General features: G+C 42.9%; 1 protein-coding gene and 1 long non-coding RNA gene across 4 annotated transcripts; one reads left to right on the forward strand and one right to left on the reverse strand.

Annotated features, from left to right (window-relative positions):
* The first annotated feature begins 6 nt into the window (after positions 1-6).
* Positions 7-17849, forward strand: LOC148221548 (uncharacterized). Of its 2 annotated transcripts, none has more exons than XR_015807747.1 (4): positions 7-77; positions 2011-2139; positions 7767-7824; positions 15947-17849. It is a non-coding gene; the product is annotated as an uncharacterized LOC148221548 (long non-coding RNA). The 2 variants fall into 2 exon arrangements; XR_015807748.1 differs by lacking the exon at positions 15947-17849 and adding an exon at positions 9817-11505.
* APOH (apolipoprotein H) lies at positions 3554-10521 on the reverse strand. 2 transcript variants are annotated; one of them, XM_014882769.2, is made up of 8 exons: positions 10433-10521; positions 9180-9356; positions 8412-8508; positions 7028-7104; positions 6281-6469; positions 5489-5668; positions 4820-5017; positions 3554-3974 (listed from the first exon to the last, which is right to left on the reverse strand). In XM_014882769.2, the coding sequence occupies exons 1-8, from the start codon at positions 10494-10496 to the stop codon at positions 3898-3900; spliced, it is 1059 nt and encodes a 352-aa protein (XP_014738255.1). In that variant the 5' UTR covers positions 10497-10521; the 3' UTR covers positions 3554-3897. The 2 variants fall into 2 exon arrangements, with proteins under 2 accessions (XP_014738255.1, XP_088032489.1); XM_088176363.1 differs by lacking the exon at positions 9180-9356.
* Positions 17850-18035: the final 186 nt, after the last annotated feature.

The following is an 18035-nucleotide window of genomic DNA, read 5'->3' on the forward strand; positions in this document are numbered from 1 at the left end:
TTCCGCGGTGACCGCGGCGCCCCGGCCCGGCCCGGGCGGCCTCAGGCGGGGATGGAGAGCTGAGCACAGCCCGCAGGGTGAGAGGGCGGCGGGCTCGGGACTTGTTCGTCCCCAGGAACGGGGAAGGCGCTTGGGATACAGGAAGGTGCTGGTGGGGCACCGCGGAAACGCAGCTACAGCTCGGAGAGGCACTGGGCTCTTCCCTTTGGTGACCGGGAACGGGAACCACGGCTGGAGCTGGGCAGGGGGGGGTTAGGTCGGATTTTAGGGAAATGTTCCTCCCCCGGAGGGTGCTGGGCACTGCCCAGGCTCTCCAGGGAATGGGCACAGCCCCGAGGCTGCCGGAGCTCCAGGAGCGTTTGGACAGCGCTGCCAGGGATGCTCAGGCTGGGATTTTGGGGTGTGTGTGCAGGGACAGGGGTTGGTCTGGATGATCTTTCCAGCTCAGGATATTCTGTGGTTCCTGCCCCAAGTGCTGAATGTCACCACAGCCCAGCAGTGCGGTCATGGCTGTAGCAGTGCTCTCCCCCAAATTCACCTCCCTTTGTGGGTAGTTCTGGATCCGCTCAGGCACGCACGGAAAACTCCGCAGGAATCCCCGGCAGAGCCTCGGGGAGCTGCAGGGACGAACAGGAGATGCAAAGTCCTGGATTGGTTTGGCCGATCCCAGCACAAACGGGCTGGAGAATGGATGGGGAGCCTTCCTGGGGAAGGATTTGAGGTGTTGGTGGGTGAGGAACTCGGCGACCCCTCTTTGATTCATTTATTTCACTAAAGTCCGTCATGGCTTTGCTCTGTGCGTCGTGTCTAAAGCGCTTTTATCTCAAACAAACAAACAAATTCTTCAAGACTTTGAGTTTGATTCAGATGCACATACACATCAAACAAGAAATCCCGTGCAGTAGGAAATTGGCTGTTTTCTTTGATTTCTCAGCTGATCTCCAGCAGGAATGATTCCGTGTTCGGGATCATTGGGTGATAGCTCGACTGCTACACTGGGGACTACTCAGTGTGCCTTAAACCCACATTTGCGTAGAAACACTGCAAAAATCAGTGATGGAGTGTTTCAACCATGGTAGAATCTCAAGAGTACATTACAAGGATGATTTATTATCTTTAAATTCCAGATTTTAGATAGTTGTCATTTGATCTATATTGGAACACAGGACAGTTTTCATCTGTTAAATCCATGGTAGATTCTTGCAACAGAGTACGACTGCTGTGTTTCTGCATGTTGCCTTCAGATTTGAATATATCTCTGTCATACTCATCACAGAGTACTTTGAAAAACTGGATTTGTTGGAATATGATCAAAAAGAATACGAGGCCAAGCAAAATCAATGATTGGAACCACTACTCCAGGAGAAATTTCCTGAGGGAATAGATGCAGTTTCTAGGTCTGCTGCCCAAGGCAGAGCAGGGTGGCCAGAGAGGTTGGAGCCTACCTGAAGTGATTTGGCAATTGTGTAACTTCTGTCCAAAAAACAAGAAAGAAAAATAAAATATTGAAGAAATGACTGAGGTCTTGTCTCCATCCAAAGCTGCAGCCTGGACATGAGGAGCACTAATGTGCCCTGACCCTCCTGAGGAAATCACTGTAGACACACTGATACAGAACACAAAGATATCCCAACTAGAATACAGAACAAATTCCCAATTTGAATTGTAAAAATACAGTCATTTAAGTAAAACATATTCAATATTTCCTTTTTCACCACATTTTTACCGTTTTCTCTTATCTCTTTAACTGTCTCGGCAGGTTGCCACAAGTAACATGAACACAGCTTAAGGCATTTTTTCAAATATCTCAAAAATACAGAAAAAAAAAAAGAAGGCAGGTTTCACTGCCTCATACCAGCTTCTGGAACACTTCGAGTTGCAAGACGTTATTTTTCAGCCCTTCTGAGTAAATCTTTCATGTCTGGAAAGTTGTGATTCACAAACACCTCACTACTTCAAAGAGTTAACAGGTCACAGATTTTTTTTTTTTCTTCCCTCTTCTTGCTTCAGGAGAGTAGATAATAAATTCAGTATGTGAACATTGGCTCCTAAGGGTGATCCTTTCAAGTATTCCAGTGCTTCACATCCAGCGAGGAAGCAGGGCCAGCTGATTTGTTCACTCATTATCCTGCTGCATGGGTAAGTGGAACTGGGAACATTTCCTTAGAAAAGCCTCCATTTTCCTGGGGCAGCTGTTTTTGTGCAAAACAAGTCATTTCAGCAGCATTGGGTGGCAGTGAATGCTAAGTTTAGTTACTCTTGACAGGGTTTGCTGTGAAGCACAAGTTAAATATTAAACCATGTTTGGTATCTCAGCAGCTGTCCTGAACATCCTGAGATCCCAGAGATGGATCCACACCACATTTAGGCTGGATTTCCAAATTAATTGGCTCCTGCCAGCTGACCTATGTATGTGTTAGAAGGAGTTGTGGATATCTTGGCCTGTAATCATTTGAGGATCCCATCTAAACGTGTTCAACCAAAATATGGCACATGCTGTACCAACAAAGTACCCACTTCAGTTGCCAGCATGAATTTGTCTGCCTCTGCATTATAAAATTCAATTGTTGCTGAGTACAAAGTACTAAATACTTAATAATAGCTGCCTTAATCTCTCCTTAAAAATAGGAAGCATAAGTATGAATTACATCAGTCATACTATTAAAATATTCATATGCAGCCTTACATAAAAAAAGGAAAAAAGATAATTAAAATATGTTCCGAGTTCTTTAATGGCAGCTCTACCATCTTACAAGTAGCTTGATCTTAATGTTAAATGGTCCTTTTAAAAGTTCTGCAGTGGATTATTACTTACTGTGGAGCTCATGCTTTTTATCAAAGAAAAGGCTTTTAAACTGCAGAGGGAACCCTGTGTGACTCATGACAATTTATTACAAGTGTACCACAAATATTTTTCTATCACTTTCTAGTATGTTGAAATTATAATTACTTTTTCTGAATGAAAATACAGACATAAGCACAAAACTTGCCAGACTGGATCATACCAGTAAGCTGCCTGTAGCTGCCTATATCATAAATCAAATTAAAAATACAGTTTACTTCAGAGCTACTTAATGACCAGAGATCAGAACTGTTGCTCAATGGTGTACAGTTCTCTTAAAAAAAAAAAAAAGAAAACTGAAGCAATTATATTGTGTAATATTGAAACAGAGGTAAAAATTAACAGTGGTTTAAAAGTTTCAGGTGAAGTTAGAATCTCAAAAACATAAATAGTCTTACTAACTTAAGTAAATTTTTAAAAGAAATATTAAAAACCCCTTTATCTTAGGCTATTGATGTTTAAATCATGGTTGGATACTTGGCTTCTAAACTCATTTGGAAATCTCAGTCTTTCTACTTACATAAATTCTGGAAAATCCCAGGCTCATGACCCTCTGTCTATCTATAATTAAAGGTCCACTCCCTGTCACAGGGGAGTGGTAATGGAATCAGAACCCAGTAATTACAAATGATTAAGGCCTTTTGCTATAAATCAGCCCAGAGATAAAGGATCTGATTGATGATTAGGTAATATTAAATAAGAACACACTAGTGGCTGAAAATCACTTTATTGTGAAGCAACTGCTGTTGAGGAGGTCATTTACAGTTGCAGAAATGTTGGGAATGTGGAAAGAGAAGCAGTAGTGCAGGGATTTGGAAGAAGGCAGAGACAAGAAAATGAAGTTAATGGCTGGGATGATGTGTTGTAGCTTGTGGAAGAGACTGGGGGGGATGGAGGCAGGAAAAAAGCATCCACAGGGTCCAGAGTTCACCTGGAAATTTACACTCACAGCACCTGAGTTACATTCACAGAACCCAAGTTACACTCACAGCACCTTGGTTTTCCTCTCATATGTGGAATGTTCTGTCTCAGTAAGGCAGAAATTTGGTACTGGGTTATTGCTGTGCTTCATCTTCACATGCTTTCATGTCTGAGGGGTCTTTCTTCACCAGAGTTGAAAAAAAGCCACGTTCTGTTGGAGACAAGTGAAGAACTTGGGTTAAATTCTTGAAACGTGACAGCTGAAAACGACAGCAAGGTGGGCAGTCAATCTTTGTGTCATCGTGAAACTGTTGGAAGAAATAGACTTTTATCTTCTGTATTAATAAAGCTGAGCTGCATGCATCAGAAGCCAAATGCGAGGAGAGAGGTTTTCATTTTGCATAGGCTGTGCTTCTCCTTTGCTTACAAATGAAAATAAAACTTACAAGGAAAATTCTATTCAAGGAATATTGACAAAACAAATGGAAACATTTTCTCTTGCTAACCAAGTTGGTAATGTTTGTTTATTTATTCTAAAAGCCTGCATGCCTATGAAGTTGTTCCTCCAGCATCAATTCCTCCCCATAGCTCTCAGCTGCTTTTCAGCACTCTTGATCCAAAGTGTTTTCCTGATCAGCATAAGGCAAAAAGAATTCACCAGAACAGGAGGGAATATGTCAGGTTCTCAAACCTCAGGAGGGAATATGTCAGGTTCTCAAACCTGCAGTAGTGTTCAGGTTTTTTTACCCCTAAAGAAGGTGCTGATCCATGGATTTGTGAAATCCCAGAATACATTAAATAGGGCCTTTTCTTTGGGCTAGTAATGTCTTTAAGTAACATCTTCTAGAATAGGGTAGGAATTAAAGCAGGGGTCTGACACAACTGGGCATTCTCTCCTCAGGCTATTTTCTTCCAAAATTCCCAATAACTCAAATAGACAATAATTCAAATAGCCACTCAAGTAGGGCTTGAAAATGAATTATGACATTGTCCCCCATACTCAAGCAGCTGTAATTCCCCCACCAGGAGCTGGTTTGTGAGCAGCCTGGCTCATACCTTTAAAACAGGCAGGGAGGGTGAAGTTGCCATCCACACACGCCACATCTACAGTGTAGGCACAGGATTTTTCCTTGTTCTTGCAGAAGAAGGATACAGTTTCCCCGTGCAGAATGCCATCCTTCAGGTCGTTCTGAACTCTCTTCTTCTCACCGTTGTACAATACTACAGCTTTCTTAACTGGTATTTTACATGGTGCTGGAAAAAATCCAGTTATAAGGAACAGGTTTGAAAAGGGGGTAGATTAGATCTCATCAGAATTCTGTATAGGTGACATTTGGGAATGAAAAATGTGTCCTACATATAGCCAGAACTTCTGCTGGTGTTAAAATGCCGAAGAAATTCAGACCCTGAAGCCTAAGGACAAAAGTTTCCAGTGAAAATCCAGCCTCAGTGTAATTTCTGATAACATGAAATAGGAAGAGGAGAGGAAATGCTCAGACAGAATAAAGTTACATTGCTGATTATTGAAGTCAATCCAGACACATCATGTCATACAACATTCGGTGCTGGCAGTGGGCTTGGATTATCAGGGCCTTGCAATTCCTCTTTTGGCTTCCTTTTGAGCACAGCTCTGGCACAAAGGAGTGACAGCTCAACAGTCAGAGAGCAGTTCTGGTGGAAGAGTTGGGTTTGATTCCTGGTTCCTGAGGGATGGGGTGTGCTCACCTCTGCAGGCTGGCTTTGTGGACCAGTTGCCAGTGTTCTCACAGCGGGAATGTTTGGATCCCTCCATCACGTAGCCAGCCTGGCAGCCAAAGCTGACACTCTCGTTGTAGTGGTAGGTCCTGCGCACCGCAAACTCGATGAAGCCGTTCTCGATTCCTATCGGAGTGGGGCACGTGACAACTGGGGGGCAAAACCAAACCCAAAGCTTTATCAGTGTCACACGTCAAAAAGACAGATATAAAGCTGGAAAACATATAAAAACTTTCATGGTGGTTCATTGCAGCCTCTTTCACAGGAAAATACAGCCGGGGGAAAGACAGCTTAAAAACCACAACAAGTAAATAAACACTAGTTGTTTTAAAGACACATCTATTGCAATCTGTGGTTATAACATGACTTAAACATGGTGCAATTTAACTAAAAGCAGGGAAGTTTTTAGGGCTGAGGGTAAGGTTGGCTATTTCTTAGGTGAATCTGAGCACTTAGAATCAAATGTTGGCTGCACACTGGAGGCCAGGCTCAGGTTCCCCACTATGCACCATGTTTAGCAGGGTTTGTTTATATAACCTTTGCACCTGCAGCAAATATTTTGTCAGTCCATTATTTTGTTTTGTGCCATGGGTTAGCAATCTCCATGATCCACGAGCCTCAATGGTTGCAGAATTCAACTGCAGAATAATCGTGCTGTATGTTTGCAATTACAGTTGTAAAGAAAATTAAATATTGTTGTTCCTTTCGTTTTGTATATGCAGTTCTCAGGAATATGGGTGTGGATAAAAGTGAGTTACTCACCCTTGCACACTGGAATGCTGCTCCAGTTGCCATTGGCCATGCAGGTGGCTGTCTCATTCCCAATCAGGGCAAGAGGAGGGACACATTCAAACAGGATTGTGTCCAGGAAATGAGAGACATTTCCAGGATGTAGGCGACGGTAAGAGAGGACCCCAAATTCCGGAAGTGAGGGAGGTGCACAAGTCACCGCTACAAAAGCACAGAAAAATCAGAAAATTAAGCCTTAAAGATCAAATAATTGTGGAATCAGAGGAGCAACATTCTTATGACTAAACGAACCTGCTCGGAATCATAGCTGGCAGAACATAATTTAAATTAAAAGTGTCAGGGGCCTCAGAGTAAGGAATTTTATGAGTTTTGCTGGATTTTTCAGACAATACTACTGCTTTTCAGTCAAGTGCTTTTGCAGGATGGGTTATAGCAAAACCCTGCATAAGTACAAAAGCATGACAATATCCTCTTTTTATACACAGGGAGGAGGAATTTGAGTGGATAAGCATCTTACCTCCAGCTGTAAATAGCATCCCTGATCCCGACCTTTTGCTCAGACCTTTAAACTGTATTTCTCTAAAACCCACTCATATAAAACCAAATATGCAGCATTCTGCTTGATTTTTTCCTAACCAGCTTTAGCACAGCACTAGAGGAGACTTCTGAATAAGAGTATTTACAATTCTGAGCAATGCAAAGGAATATTTCTGGAATAGGAATAAGGATAGAATAGTTCTTTCTTATTGAAACACATACGTTGGCACTGTGGAAGAGTTCCAGTCCATTTTCCATCTGCCATGCACTGGCTCGTTCTGGACCCGACGAGGTTGTAGCTGGAAACAAACAGACCTGGCTATCAGAACAGGGAGATCCATCAAAGATCTGTCATTTCTCATAAACAGATTAGGAATCCAGTTCTGAAATCCTTCCCCAATTTAACAATTCCTGACCTCAAAGGAAGATTAAAACCAGATCTGAAAAACTGTTAGTATCCAAATATTGCAAAGACCCAGGCAGAAGGCTTGATACAGCAAGATGTTTTGTTGTTTCAACTTTATATTCTGTTTTACAAATTGATTTCTACAATTGATTAAGACTATGGATGTATGCAAATAGCAAATATTGATCTGTGATCGCTAATGCAAATGTTATGGTTTCTTGGGAGGAGTTCCCAGTTAATTATGGCAATTAGGATCAAATATTGGAAAGAGCTCAGTCCTCTTAAGAACTAAAGTCACTAAGGTGCATTATTGTATTTTAATCCCAGACATTTCAATTTCCATATGCACATTACATACTTCTCTCCCATCCTCTGTATTCACACTGATAACCCCTACTCTGAGTTTTAAAGAAATATTCATCATGTGTCTGGCATTTCAATATCACACAGCTGAAAACCAGTAAATTAGAATTAACAAAATCAAATCGAGTCCCATTGCTACACTTGGTGTCGTAGTTGAATTTATTTATTCCTTATCTTGCTGCTCTTTTACAGAAGGAGGTTGTAATATTTTCAGTGAGCTCTAGGCTGTGTCTCACCTGTGACCTTCCAGGTAAGCCCTCTTTTAGTCATTAATTACCCAAGAACAATTAAATACCTGCTGCTATCAAATGCTTCCCTGCATTTACTTACCATAACTATTTTTTAATGCATCCTTTTTCCTGAAGTGAGTAGCCCTGAGGAAAAGTGGATTTACTGCAGGTAAGTTAGGATTAACCTCATGTTTTCATTTACTGAGCTTGGAAAGGCATAGAAACACAATTTCCAGTCTTCAGAGCCCAACAACATAACTTTGATGGAGATTATCTACTCTCTGCTGAAGGATTTCATCTCATGATGTAATAAGAGGATTTGAAAAGCAGGGGAAAGCAGTCCAGAATAAATTATTTTGCATAAAATCTCTGCTATTTTGGTGGTTTCTGTATTTGTAAGACTTTTCTTTGGAGTAGCAAAGCTCCATAATGTTATAGCCAAGACTGAGGCCAGAGGTGGATCACCAGACAGGCTTTTTTTATGATTTCTGAACATAGATGAGTTTTTACGTGCAGTTTTCAATGTTCTCTGTCTTGCAGCATGGCAGTGGGTGATATTACAATGTGATTTATGGTTATTTAGCTCTATGAGGAAGGGAACACTTACCCTGGGTCACATGAAAAAGTTACAGAACTCTGGTACTGCAACTCCTGAAAATCCATTTTCCCATTCTGCAGGGGTGGAGGAGGAGGACATCTCTTTGCTGTTTATTAAATTTTTAAAAAGGATCATATTATTTCATGAGACATGACATAAAAATTTCATTATAGTGGGAACAAGTAGATCATAAAGGTTCATCCTGGTGTCTTTCAAATTTCTCCACTCCCATGTACTACATTCCACAAGTCTGGCTGTTTTATTACATTTCTATCAAAATGCAAGTTTTGGTGATGAAATATTTTTAACCCTCGATTGCCTGAGGCATGTAAGTTCTCTGCGATGAAATGATGACAATGGCAATGAGGGATGCATTAAATGCAGGGGTTATCAAGCAGCACGTGCTGTTAGAGCGAGCATTGCTGGGCTGGGGGAGGTGAAGGTTCACCCTGCCCAGCTCCAATCTCCATCCCCACCCAGGAGCAGGGGCTGAAGGGCAGCTGTGGGACACAAATCCCTTCCATCACCACCCCTCTGCCACGCCCTGCTGCCATCCAACAGGTGAGGGGAAAACCTCTGCAGAGGGATCTGTTTGAATCCACGCGATTCCTCCTGCAGAACTGGAATTTCACAAAGACCGCAGGAGCTGCTGTGGGTACTCGAATTTTACAAAGACTGCAGGAGCTGCTGTGGGTACTCGAATTTTACAAAGACTGCAGGAGCTGCTGTGGGTACTCGAATTTTACAAAGACTGCAGGAGCTGCTGTGGGTACTCACGGAGGCAGAGCAGGGTGTTGAAGGCCCATTTGCCTGTTGGGAGGCAGGTGTACTTCCTCTGCCCATTGTTGGGCATGAACCCGGGCCGGCAGGTGTACTCCACTTCCTCACCCACTTCATACACCTTTTTGTCTACATTAAGTGTGGCAAACAACACTTCTGGTGGCCTGGGACAGACTGGAGGAAAGGAATTTACAAGAAATTGGGTAGAAAATTGGAGTTGTTTTTATTTCTCAGCCTGAAGCAGAGGATTCTCAGTTGTTATGAGTTATAGTATCTCCCTGCTCTGAGCTGTCCTTTTGTCTTCCCGAGGCAGCTGATGGCTGCCATAAGTATTAGACAGCAAAAAAATGTGTTCTTCTTCTTTTCCTCAGCAGCTCTACCAATGGTCCCAGTTAGATCCCACTTTTTAAACTAAAATTTACTTTTCATTCAAAATAGATTCATGAAGGTGGTGCACAAAGTGAGTCAATTACAGTGAATGACCTTGCACAAAGCAGGATGAGAAGGACTTAGAAGCAAACAAACACCTTTCATTTTTAATCCGAATCAATTTGGTGGGGGTCAACCTGAAATCAGGTACTTTTTCTTGTAATTAAATTCCTTTTTTTTCCAATTTTTCTGTTCACTGGGGTAGACCCTCTGTTCCATGAGCCAGCTCTGCTTCCCAATCAGCTTTAACACGGTGACAGCAGGAACAACTCGTCAGCCAGAGGGTGAGAACAGGAGGGAACAGCGAGGGAGGAACGGAAGGTGCAGCCTGAGCTCCTGCTGAGGACATGGAGAGAGGCTCCTGCTGGCATCAACGGGAGAGCACAGAGGGACACAGAGCTCAGGATGGAGAAATAAATGACAAATACAGGGAGAGGGGACATGAGACAGCGCCCAGAGCCCTTGGCGAGGGGGAAAGGAGGAGAAAAGCGAGGCAGGAGCTGTATGGAGGGGTGAGCAGGGATGGAGCAGGTTAATTCCTGGCACACACAGCTCCCCCCTGGCACCCAGGCAGCCTGGATGCCACAACAGCTGTCACCATTTCTTCTGCTTTCCTTCATTTTGTGCTTTCGTACACAGCCACTCACCTCACCGCAGACAAAGAACCCAAAGAGAAAAGAGAAGAAAAGCTTTCAGAGAAAAGCCCTGTTCAAAACACTTGACCAGGATTATCTAGAGACTTTAAAACCCCGCTGTTTTCTCCAGTTTCCCCCATCCCCACCTCAGGATGGGGCTCTCAATAGGAAGAGGAAGACACTCACCTTTGGACGCCAGAGCGCAGTGGCTCAGAGCCACAAGGCACCCGAGCAGTGCCAGGGGCTGCATCCCTGCCAGTGCCCGAGTCCCGAGTGCCCCCCGGGCCAGGGCTCTGCCCTTAAAAACCCACGAAAGGATGGTTACATATTAACTCTTTGTGTTTATTCCCATGCCAGTAAACAGAAGATAAAAGCTTTCTTGTGTCGCTGCTAATGAAGGCTGAAACAACCATCACATGGTGGGTTCGGGGCATAATGCAGGAATTCAGATGGCAATTTCTGCTCCACACAGGCTCTTCTCTGCTTGTTTCTGCAGAGCATCTCCTGTCGGGACCGATGGTGTTGGGGAAAACAGTATTCTCAGCATCTGTAGAGGATGAGGATATTTGGAATTCAAAATTGTGTTGAATAATAGAACTGTCACGCCCAGGCTCGTGTTTATCACTGGAGCGTGGACATCTCTGTGTACCTAAGAGAACTGATAGTCACAGCAAGATCATTTCAAGGCGAACTGATCCATTTTGGAGTGGCATTGGTATTGTAATGTGCCCCCAGTGATGTACCAACCTCGTGCCACTTCACACAGATGATGATCTAGCCTGAAAGTTGGGGCTTCAGGGCCCTGTTTGATCTGATTCCTGTTGTCTTCCAATTACCAGCTAACCAAAGGCAGCAGAGACTGTGCTCAGTGCCAGCACTGCAGGAAGGCTGAAATGATGATTCCTATTCTTACTTGTGACAAGGGGGTCATAAATCAGATTTTTGGGTGGCATAAAGCCTTGTTGTGGCACTGCAAGTTTGAGGCATCAAGTCAAACTCGACAGGTATCAGCTGAGGTTCTGATCACTGCAGTTCTCCTAATTTAGCAGATTTTAACTGCAGGAGCATCTGAAGAGCAACCAAAATAACATTTGTGTAATCATTGTTCCACAGTTTGGTGTTTCTAATCTAAGTATCCTCCTCCCCTGCTGACTCACAGCCTGTGAGGGGGAGTGAGGGACATTTGAAGCTCTGAGAGAAGTTGGGTTATGTCAAGCTCTTGCTGCTGGGATCTCCAATAGTTTGTTTATTTTTGTTTTATGAAATTTCTCTGTTTGTATTTGAAACATGAATTTTAGCCATAACATTAAACAATCGGGAACACGCTATTCTTCTCAGAAAGAAAACGCTGTAAATGTCCTGCTCGGAGTATTTACCAAATACACAGTGCTGAAGGGCAAAGTACCACTGCTAAACCAACAGAAAAAGATTGACTTCATTTTCTCTATTTACATCTGATTATTTTTCCATTTGTCACAGCCTGCTTTTTCCTCCTCTCTTTCACAAGTAGCTTTTCCCTTCGAGGCACGCTTTTTCAATGAACTTTATGGTCTCTGGCGTAAATCCTTCCTTAGATGTGCCCGATATTTGGGTTTTATCCTTCTCTGTGTTGAAAACACCGGGAATGGATGGGAAGAATTTGGGGCAGTTCCCCCCGCGCGCAGCAGGGGGCGCAACGCGCTCTGTCTTGGATGGGAAAATTCCAAAGTTTTCTGTACTTAAAAAAAAACAGGGAAAAAAGAGTTAAATTACCTGCGCATTCATTTCACATGGATTTTGTGTGTGAAAACTTTTACCGCTCTGAAACTGAGACTTAAAACTGTACGTGAAGGGGACAGGGGAATGAATATTTATGTATATAAGTGCATAGTAACTGCCAGGGCTGTGGTTCTTCTTGAAAATTTATTCTCTGCAGTAAGAAACATCTGAAAGTATGTTACAAATAACTGTGCATGTTCCAGAAACTGGAGAAGGACACTGAGTTAATCACGAGAATGGAGCCTCTCTGCTCTGGAGCCAGGCTGGCAGAGCTGGGAGTGCTCCCCTGGAGAAGAGAAGGATCCAGGGAAAGCTCAGAGCCCCTTCCAGGGCCTAAAGGGATCCAGGAGAGCTGGAGAGGGACTGGGGACAAGGCATGGAGGGACAGGACACAGGGAATGGCTTCCACTGCCAGAGGGCAGGGTTAGATGGATATTAGTAAGGAATTGTTCCCTGGCAGGGTGGGCAGGGCTGGCACAGGGTGCCCAGAGCAGCTGTGGCTGCCCCTGGATCCCTGGCAGTGCCCAAAGCCAGGCTGGACAGGACTTGGAGCACCCTGGGACAGTGGAAGGGCGGTGGATGAGATGATCCTTAAGGTTCTTTCCAACCCAAATCATTCTGTGGTTCTATGATTCTATGAAAATGTGACTGTTGTTGTGTGGATTCACCTTGGCACTGCATGAGCAAAACCGACCCAGTTCTTGCTGCGACTGTGATTGTGTGCTATTATATATTGCTATAATATACATCAGCTGATTTTCCATCAAATGCAGCCCACTCCTTTCACATGTGAGCTATTTAATATCACAGCTCCTGCAAACCAAAGAATGAAGCAGAATTTTGTTTGATCAGAGACTGCATAAACACAGAGTGGAGTGGTGGTCTCTACCCCAGGTAATGTCATATCCTGAGGAAAGAAATGGCAGCTGCAAGCAGAGACAGCAGTGCAGAACACTCTGAGGGGACATCAGCCAGCACGATGGGAGCCAGATCAGTGTCCCAGCAGTCTCATTGTTACCTGGGGTTGTGCTAACACAGCCTGAAGGGAGAACATGCAGGAGGATGTGAACAAACTGCCTTTGCACAGGTGGTGCTGCCCAGCTAAAATGTGAAGGGCAGCAAAGCAGAGATGAAGAGTGAGTGTTTGAAAAGGCAGCAGTCAAATGATGGAGACTGGCATTGCTGGTTGATCAGAGGGATTTCTGCAAGGAACAGGAGAGAGGAAGAGGATAAGCCAGAAAAGGCCTTTAAAGTGAAGGTAAAACAAAAAAGGAGGAAAAATGGAGAAAAATAAAAAAAACCTGATGATGAAAGCAATCTGTGCAGCACCATTGTTCATTGACACCTAGAGCTGTCAGGACAGTAGGAAAAGACATTATAATAATTGGGACACGAGATAATAAGATAAGCAAAGGCTTTGAGACTGGAACTGGTCTCTCCTGGAGTTATTATGCAGGAAGTTTTCAGGAACCAGGCAGACTGAAGGTCAGTGAGGTAACAGTTCCCAGCTAATGAGCCAGACCTTCTGTCCTCCTTCTAAACTGTTCTGGTTGATGCTGTCATTTTCCTGCTACTGCACTTGCTGGGGGTCTGTCCTGCCAGACATGAGGGCTGGGTCTGCACTGCCCTCTGCTCTCAAGATTTTATGGCTTTTCTTCAACCACAAAATGCACCACACAAATCAAGATGCAGCAGTTTCTCAAATCAACAAGAATGTGTTGACTGGGGACACTGAGGATGAATATTTAGGAGAGTGCAGCCATCCCTGTGTGCCAGCCCCTGCCTGCTGCAGATTTCCATCTGGCAGGAAAGCTGCCTTGGGGGCTGCAATGGGACCAGCAATCCCATCCTTCTCCCATAAGGATCAGATACTCAGATTCCAGCTCTTTTCACACTGTTTCTTTTGTTCCACCTGTTGGTGACTGGGTTGTCATGTTCAGCCAGCCAGAAACCGAGATCCACTTGAAGTGTATTATTTTCCAGTGAAATACTATATATATTTTTTTATATTTTTATATTGCCTGGTCTAGTGGAAGGTGTCCCATGGAACAGGATGATCTTTAAGGTCCCTTCCAACCCAAACCATTCAATGATTCTCTGATGTTGGAGGTAAACATGCAGTAACAGGTACTGACCTGACAGAATGTCTTGGTCACAGAAAAAGTAAACAGTGAGTATATAATTCTTTAAAATATTATTTTCATTCAGTAGCAAACTTCAGGGGTAAATCGCATTCCTAGTTACCACTGATGTCTCTGATTTTTCTTCTGAAGTTAGCAAAGTATGATTTTAGTCCTGGATCTTAAATCACCTCAAGCACCCACTGTGGGTATTAAAATCTCCATTCCTGTGTGAATCTGACATATCAGAGGGCTGGCACTAACAAGTGTTCCAGGTGACAGCAGGCCTGTATTCTCCTGCAGAGGCATGAAGGTGTTCCAGTTTTCACATACATTAAATTCACAGTGTACAAAAGCAGAGAGCATTTTACAGCTCCTTCCTCCTCTCCGCCTTCTCATTTCCTGCACAGAAAACCCGGAGAATCTCTCTCACAGTTCTGCTGTGACCCAAATATTGTGAAACAGTCTGTTCCTCTGATAAATTTATCTAAATGCTGTCTAAAAAAACCTGTGTTCAATTTCTTCCTCAGGAATGTCTAATTATGAAGCCTCGGGGGCAAATTATTCTCTGTGAGAGTTTGAATCTGCAGGGAGCAGATCTGCAAGGGACAACTTTTGAGATGCTGGTGTAAAAGCACAGCATGGAGGCACAGACTTTCTCTCCTTTTTTTTTGGCTGGTCCCACTTTTTTGCCTTCCCCTCAGTTCATTCCAGGGAGAAGCCATCAGAGAGAAAAGCCTCAGAGCCAGAGTTCTCTCCATGCCCAAGCCAAACTGCTTCTCTTCTCCCAGCAAGCTTGCAATAAAGCTTTCAAGATTCTCTTCATCATTATTCTTCCACTTTCTATTACACCAAATGCCACAGATTTCTGTGGCAGCAGCATCTGACCTATATTTTTAAATTATTTTATGCCTATGTGTGTGTATTGCCTGTGGTAGTCATCCTGTTTACAAGCTGCAGAGAGGTCAGGCGTGCTCAGGATGTGCTGCAGGTTCTCCAAGGAGCACTCTGTGCTGCAGGAAAGCACTTTACACCGACTACATCAAACTGTCATTATCATTTTCCCACCCCGAGCTCCAGCAGAGAATCCTGGCCAGGCTCACCCTGGCGTGACCCCGAGGGAGGATTTCTGTCCAGCCCTGCCCTGGCACGGTGCCACAGCGCTGTCCCAGCCACCACCAGATTTATTTCCTGCCACCCTCTGGCTTTCCCAAGTGACGGATAAGAGGATCAGCCACAGGGAAGCTGTTTGGGATATTCATCCACATTAAAACCCTCCAAACTGGGATTGATGCCCTGCCAGAGGCTTCAGTCACTCCACAGCCCCAAACCCAGAGGTGCTGGGATCTGTAAAACCACGGGGATCAGCTGGGAAATTCTCCCTGGGCACCAGCCCAGAGTGTTCTGGATGATTAAATCTACCTTCTTTGTGACTCAGTTCCTGTGCAGTGTAATCAAAAAGTGGATTCTGATCTCCCTTATGGTCCAACCCAAACCCTTCCCATGCCAGTCCAAATCTTGTCATTGGTTTCATTTGAGGCTTTTTCAAATGGGATTTTATCAGTGGGATAAAATATGTGATTTGAATCATTTTATATGCAATTAACAAAATTACAAGATTAGGTATTTTCCCCTCCACATCTTTATTGATCTACAGAAGCAGTTGGCTGAGTTTTATTATTATGTATTTTTATAAAATATAATATATAACATGTATTGTATGTTACATAATATAACATATAAAATAAAATATACTCTATATATTTTTATACACTTGTATCTAGTTCCTTATATTTAAACATATATTTGCTTGTATTCTTAGCAAGTTACTCCGAAGGGGGAGATTCCTCATTTCACTGTTGACTGACAGGCCTGAGAAATCTAAAAACAGTCTCAGAACTGAAAACTCCATGAAATGTTGGATCCAGAGGGAAGCCCATTGATTTTACGAGCTGGTATGTAAAAGTTCTCTTGAATATTTAAACCCAAGTGGATGAGTTTAGAGCTAATTTGCAGGTTTGTGGTGAGCTAAGAATTTTTCTAGAAACATCTTGCTGCTGTTGAAGCTTCTCCTCCAGCTCTGGGGTGAGGCTGTGCCCGATGCTCGTGGCATTATTCTGTGTCTGGATCCTGTTACAGGTTCGTGCTGTACCACAGGGATGCTTCTTTTGTGCTGGGGACCATTAGGAAGATCTCAATAAACTAATTTCCCTTTGTGCCAGCCTCTAATCTGCAGCAATAAATCCAGGGGGAAGCTTTCCTAAGAGGAAGCAGATTTTGGAGGGGCTGCTATCAATAACTGGAATCAGATTTTCTGAAAGGCTCAATTCCTATTTGGACAGCAAAATGGAGGCCATGCTTTTAAAGGTACTCACTTTATTAAAGTGCTTTTTTGGTGTGTTGGTTTCTTCAGAAGATGCAGCTCTGTCTTGTGGTTTCCAGAAGGCTTTGACAATCTGGAAATCTTTGACTCAGCTGCCTTGACGATCTCCACATGTGTGTGTGTCTCTAAAAATTCAGATTATTTTGGTGTAATCTGCACCATCAGCAAGCCAGGCTCTTCTTGGAGTTTTGCATTTATTTTGTAATCTTCTGTATAATAACAAAAATAAATATCAGAGGTCATTTTTCCTTTATTCATTGCACATGGAGAATTTTTTCGTTGCCCAGGAAGACAGAATGATGCTGCCAGCATTTTGGCAACAGGAATGAAATAAAATTGCAGCCGTTCGAGCATTGCCAAGACTGATATCAGTGACTTTCTCATAAATTCAAGTTTTGAAAGGAGAAGATGTCCAGATGTTTTGGAAAGAACAGATCATGAGCACTTTACAAAGTGAAAAATATTTATTAGAGAGGTTGAAAATGCACAGATAGCACAAGTGTGTTCGCTGCATATTTTGTTTCTTTTTTTGTTATTATTTCTAAGAAAAAAAAATAATTTTTCTCCCTCATGTCATCTAATTATGTGGTCATTAATGATAAGGACATTTTTTCCCCCATGGTTATCAGGCTATAGTCAAGTTAAATAATATTATTGCTCTGCAAAAATTGGTTCAACCACTCTTGAAAACCTTCTTAAACCGATCTGCCCAGCCCTTGTCTCACAGACTTGACACATCTGCAATAAAATCCACTGGCACTTTCACATGGAATGCCCTGAGTTGTCTTTCATTTTGTTAACAGCATTGTGGGTGAGATGTTTGATTTTTAAAATTACATTTTATGGAAGATAACTAATTTAAATGCAGTTCATGTTGAAATCTGTAAGTAATCAATAATTTTATTTACATCTGGATAGAAATTTTGGGCTGTTGAGGTCACAATAGCTTGTGAACCTGAATGGCAGCATGAGACTGACTTAGGGCAACCTGAGGAGATGTTCCCTTGTTAGGATATGTATTTGTCTGCTAATCTTTCCAGTCTTTAATCCACAATACTGTATTAAAAGACCAAAAACAGTTTCCATGGTCGTTAAAGGACTGTTTCTGCTTTTTTTTTTCTCTTAAATGTAAATTCTAGTGGGGAGTTGAATGAATGTTCAGTGCTGACAAAGAGAATCCTTCCTTTCCTTCTTTCTCTGTGGCACAGAGGTTTTCCACACCTCGTTTTTCCCCATTCTTTGAGCTTTGGAAATGTTTTTTTGAAATTAACTGTTAGCTTGTTTTGTGCGTCAGTGTTGTCACTTCTCAGTCCTTCTAAATTAAACAAATGTTTTAAAGCTGTGTTTGTCCAGCCAAACTCTTGTCATTTCAATTATTAGTGTTTCCAGGAGTGTAAACACTTGTGCAGAGCACAGACGGACGTGGTATAATTGGAAATCTTACCATTGGAAATGACATTCTGCTTTCCCTGCGTCAACATGTCATAATACAATGGTGGCACAGGAAAAGAAGTGAATATCCTGGGTA

This window comes from Sturnus vulgaris, chromosome 20 (assembly GCF_052056855.1).
Source record: "Sturnus vulgaris isolate bStuVul1 chromosome 20, bStuVul1.hap1, whole genome shotgun sequence".
Lineage (NCBI taxonomy): Eukaryota > Metazoa > Chordata > Aves > Passeriformes > Sturnidae > Sturnus > Sturnus vulgaris.

Coding starts and splice junctions, on each gene's coding strand:
- APOH (XM_014882769.2), bottom strand. CDS start 10,496: ATGCAGCCCCTGGCACTGCTCGGGTGCCTTGTGGCTCTGAGCCACTGC. Junction 8,509..9,179: donor CAACACCCTGCTCTGCCTCC/GTGAGTACCCAC, acceptor TTTAATAAACAG/CAAAGAGATGTCCTCCTCCT. Junction 6,470..7,027: donor AACTCTTCCACAGTGCCAAC/GTATGTGTTTCA, acceptor GTGCTTTTGTAG/CGGTGACTTGTGCACCTCCC.